A 5000-nucleotide genomic window follows, 5' to 3' on the forward strand; every position below is an offset into this window, starting at 1 on the left:
GACCGGATGACTCTTATCAGACAGTCCAGTCCAGGGGCGTGGCCACAAGGGTGGCACGGGGTGGCAGCTGCCACCCTAAAAAATAGCTTTGCCACCCCATTTGCCACCCCAGATGACGGAGGGGCGTCGGCTTAACTTCCCCCCATCTTAGGTTACTTCAGTCGATTGGGTCACGAAAAGTACTTATCAAATATGATCTATAATTCACAATAGTTTTAGTTTTAAGTCTGATGTCTTTATTATGTAGATAAAGTGCATTTCTGCCCCTGCAGCAGGCTAGTGTAAACGGCAGATCGGTAAATCCACGGGTGACGGGCCTAGCGGCGCTGCTGCAGTAGCCTAACTGTCTTGCGCGGACTCGTCTCGGAAGAAGAATGCGCTCGTCTTGTCCAGAGTGGACTCCGAGTAGCCTATAGTTGTGAGAATCTCCACGACTACGAAAGCAAATTTTTCATTTGAATCGCATATTCTGACAGGTGTAATGGTATTGAAATTGTCGTTCAAATCACAGTGATTTCAGGAGACAAAAAAAGCATGTGGAGAAATTATATGTGTTAACTATATAAATGTTTTTAAATTAATATATTAAAAGCTTTTTATTTAATTTTACATAAACATAATTAAAACATATATTCAACCTTTAACATATCTCCAAGATGATCTTACTTGGTTTGGGATTAATTACTAATTGCTATTAAAATGTAAATGTATCAAAAGCAAATATAGCCTAAGCAAATATTAAAATGGCAAAGCAATAAAATGTCTGTGCAAACTAAATAATATTTATTGGGACAGTGTTCGTCATATAGTGATGTCACTGGCATATCTTAAGTTCACCCCTCCCCATTCTTTAATCATTTCACCAAAACTACAACATGTGGCCGTTTAGACTGTTCTCTTTGTGAGAGACTTTAGTGGAGAAATCAAACCAAATGAGCATAACAAAACTCACAGAAGAAACATACATTCAAAATGTTGAGTTTATTATTAATAACATGACTATGTTTTGCCGAATATTATTACGATTGCAAATGTTACATTGATTTAAGTTAAATAAACAAGTAGTTCATATTAAGTTACTTGCATTTTAGACACATTATTAACTGTTTTTGTTCTATTTTACCATCGAAAATAGTTCTAAACAAAGAAAAACAGCACTCAACGGTGTTTTACTAAATGATTCATCGTGTTGAATGAATCGGGTGAATCAATGACTCAGTTATTAGACTAAGTGACTTGCTGCCACCTACTGGCAGTTTAGTTTGATGTTCAAAAGTATCATACATTTTTTTTCCAAAATGTCTTATTTGTATATTCAAATGTTAAATTAAAACATTAATCTTATAAAATTATTTATTGCATTTGTAATTTCGCAGTATACATTATTTAATTTGATTGGTATATTGCTATAGTGTGTTACTATTAACACGTGATTTATTGATCAAATGTAAACATTTGACATGAAAGATAATGCATACATTAAATAAGGTTTTAAAATTGGCCTTCATAAAAATAATTAATTGGATAAATATAAAAAATATGCACATTTTCAGAAGTAAAAGCTGATAGAACACTGATGAGGATATTGCTTTAGAAAAAATTATATTTACACCACCAAAAATATCCCCCACAGAAAAGTAACTTTTTTACTCGGATAAGTGGATGACCGATTTACTTGTCCAAAGGACAAGCACATGACAAGGCTTAATGTCGAGCCCTGGCACTTTGATAGGCTAGCTTACACATTGTGGCCAAATGCTAGTGCACAATTTATGAAGGATGTACACATTTACAAATCTTATTTGTTAATAAAGTATATATAATAGTCATCCTTAATGTGTTTTTATGTGACTGTTTCCTGTTTTGTGTGACAGAATACCCAAATGAAGAGGAAGGGAGACATAGATAGCTATTTTTTCCAAAAATCTAAGAAAGATTCAATGGTAGCAGGAGAAGAGGAGCTAAGACCTGAGGAAAGAGATGATGCAGTGGAGGGACAGGAAGGCACAGTGGAGGGAGTTAAGGATGTACTGGAAGAAGAAGATGATGCAGAAGAAGAGGACGAACAAAGCAAAGACACTGAATGCAGCATTAGGAATACAGAAACAGCTTCTGCATGTCCAGTAGGTTTCAGTTGAAATGGCTGTTAGCCCTCTCTGAACATCAGAAATTCATTAAAATAAGCACATGTCCCTCATAACCAGTATAACACTTTTATTTTGATTTTTTTTACATATATCATGGGAAGCCTAGTTGCCACCCCTCATTCAGCTCTTGCCCCCCCTTTGCCACCCCAAATATAAAATCCTGGACACGCCACTGGTCCAGTCATCTCTGTCCTTGAAGCAAAGCAGAACATTTAAAAATACATTATAAGCGTTAACTGAGGAGTGCACCATTTTTAGTGAGCACAAACTGAGGGCGCATGCGCAACGCTCGATCTTCCGAACACACACACGACCCCTGATTGATTTTAACATCGAAATCAGTTCATGGTGTTGTATGGAGGCCCGAACCTGCATAAATAATAAATAAATAAATAAATGTAATAATAAAAAAATAAATAAAGGAATAAATGTGTTCATAAAAACAAATATAATTAGTTTTTAATTAAATGTATTCCTGAATTTATTATTGTATTATTATTTTCTATATTTATTTTTAACTTTTAATTATTTATTCATTTATTTTGCATATTTTTTTTTATTTAACGTGTTCATTTATTTTTTATATTTATTTATTCCCACATATATTTGTTCCCATATATATGTATTTATTTTACTTTTCTGTGTGCAATATGTAAATGAGGGAGGCGGTCCTTGTGGAGCTCCAGTGTATCATTGGTCGAGAGCTCAATAGCACTTACCGGAAGCAGAAGGACGTCCCAGCCCAGCACCCCTGACTCAGATTTAAAATATTGCAGAGAGTTTAACAATCCAGGATGTGCTTCGACATTCATACGAGCATACAGCTCTCCTCAAACATCAATCAGCACCTCTAGTCTAAATGAAACAGTCATTTAATGCGTGATTATCGACTTCATTCGCATGCGCACAACTCTCAAGATATATGCGATGCGTCAGCTATATTTAAAAAAAAAAGAATTAATTACTGAACTTATATATACATACATACATGCATAAACGATCAGGGAAATGAAGCATGTTTGTATCTTTTACAATGAACAATCATAACAACAGAAATGAATATTATGGATTTGCGAACATCACGCAGAAACAATTCTCCCCATTTATTTTGTGATTGTGGTATAACCAATAAATCTTGGATTGACTGAAGCTCTTGTGTTTATAGCCCCACAAATAGCTTTAGTTGAAGCGATATGGCGATGACCTGACGTCACATCAAAACAAGTCCAGAGTAATCGAGCACACGCTTCAATAAGCCAATGGTGAGCAGGACACGCCCACATCATTATCATACAAGAGACAGAAATGTAATAATACAAAAATAAATACATGTGGGAATAAATAAATAAATATAGAAATAAATGAATGCATAAATAAATAAATAATAATTGAAAACTAATACAAACGAAATAATACAAAAGTATTAAAGAATACAAATAAAAAGAGAAAATAATAAATAAAGGAAAAAATTTATACAAAAATAAATTCAGGAATAACTTTAATTAAATACTAATTATATTTGTTTTATCAAGACATTTATTCCTTTATTTATTTTCTTATTATTACATTTATTTATTTATGTATGTATTTATTATTTTTGCATGTTTTGTCCTTCAGCAGCCAATCTTAAATCTACAGCTCTTCCTTTTACTATTAGAAACGACCTTGCATTGTTTAAGAACGTACATAAATAAGACTCATTTAAGGTAGTTTTTAATATTTATTGATATTAGTTGTATGTCATGTGCTTATTCAACCTTGTAGCGCTTTGAGTGCATTACAAATAAAGATGAGAGGTGCATGCGCGCGCACATCGATCGATCACGTGGTCCGGTTGAAGGATATTCTTGTCTTGGACATGAGCTCATAATCAGACTCTTATTAAATGACACATCACATCAAACACAGCAACAGCGCCACCATGAGGACAAAATGTGATCTCTCTCTTACTAAACTCTAACTAGACAGCATCTCCTTAATATTAAACCTTTTTATGCGTTTAAACATATAAAGAAAAAGACAAAAGCACGTATATTTCATTTTTAATGATGTAAATGTCAATGCAAATAGAATTGAGAAACTTTGGACATTTGTTTCAGTATCATGTGTGGAAAGTTCAACAGCGATTTGGGGTTCAAACACTCGTTTAATTGTTCATATAATCATAGAAAGAAAACAAAAATGGACACAACCGCGTCCCGTCTATAAACATCTCATGCGACTTTAATTCCTCCCTTTCAAACTGATGATCAGTTCAAGAACATTATATTTGCTGTCAGGTGAAAAAGCGAGTCTGTGCTTATCTGCTGGAACAGAGCTCCCAGCAGTCAAGTGTTTATAACACTGTTATTGCGCAGTTATAAACATGTAATAAAGCACATGTGGGAGAATAAAACTGTTCACAATGCTGCACTTTACAGGTTTGCATAATAACGATCTCTGTTCTCAAAGTCCCTGTGGGCAAACTTGGCATCTTTCTTGCCGTGTGGGATGCGGCCGAAGGGGGCGTGGTCATTGAAACAGCTGTCAAACACCTCGTCAACCACTCGCTCCGCCTCCTCCCTGCTCACCTTCCGTACGGCGAGGATCGGCGCGCTAGCGCCCCGAACGCATTCCTCGCGAAATCATATTTGACCAAATGTACATTTAGTCAGATTTGGGAGACGTTGAGACAGTTTCCCATTTCAAAGATGGCCGTCGCACACGTTACCTGATGATGTTCCTTGAGGCCAAAGTTAAATCTTGAGATCTCGTTAGCGAACGAGCAGTCGCCGCTCAGATTGGCCGCCCGGATCTGAAGAAACCAAACAAGTGTCTGTCAGAGCATTTAAGAGTCGGAAGAATACTTCTTGA

At 35.5% G+C, this 5000-nt stretch overlaps 1 protein-coding gene and 1 pseudogene across 1 annotated transcript in view; both read right to left on the reverse strand.

Annotated features, from left to right (window-relative positions):
- LOC127638820 (glutamate receptor ionotropic, kainate 2-like) overlaps window positions 1-5000 on the reverse strand; it is a 414054-nt pseudogene that overhangs the window by 357954 nt on the left and 51100 nt on the right.
- atp23 (ATP23 metallopeptidase and ATP synthase assembly factor homolog) overlaps window positions 3899-5000 on the reverse strand; it is a 2775-nt gene continuing 1673 nt past the window's right edge. Inside the window, exons 5-6 of the mRNA XM_052120747.1 lie at window positions 4858-4941; window positions 3899-4762 (exon numbers count right to left, since the gene is read on the reverse strand). Of these exons, the coding sequence (XP_051976707.1) occupies window positions 4562-4762; window positions 4858-4941 (285 nt within the window). The 3' untranslated portion in view covers window positions 3899-4561. The remainder of the gene's footprint in view (window positions 4763-4857; window positions 4942-5000) is intronic.

Source organism: Xyrauchen texanus, chromosome 47 (genome assembly GCF_025860055.1).
Source record: "Xyrauchen texanus isolate HMW12.3.18 chromosome 47, RBS_HiC_50CHRs, whole genome shotgun sequence".
NCBI lineage: Eukaryota > Metazoa > Chordata > Actinopteri > Cypriniformes > Catostomidae > Xyrauchen > Xyrauchen texanus.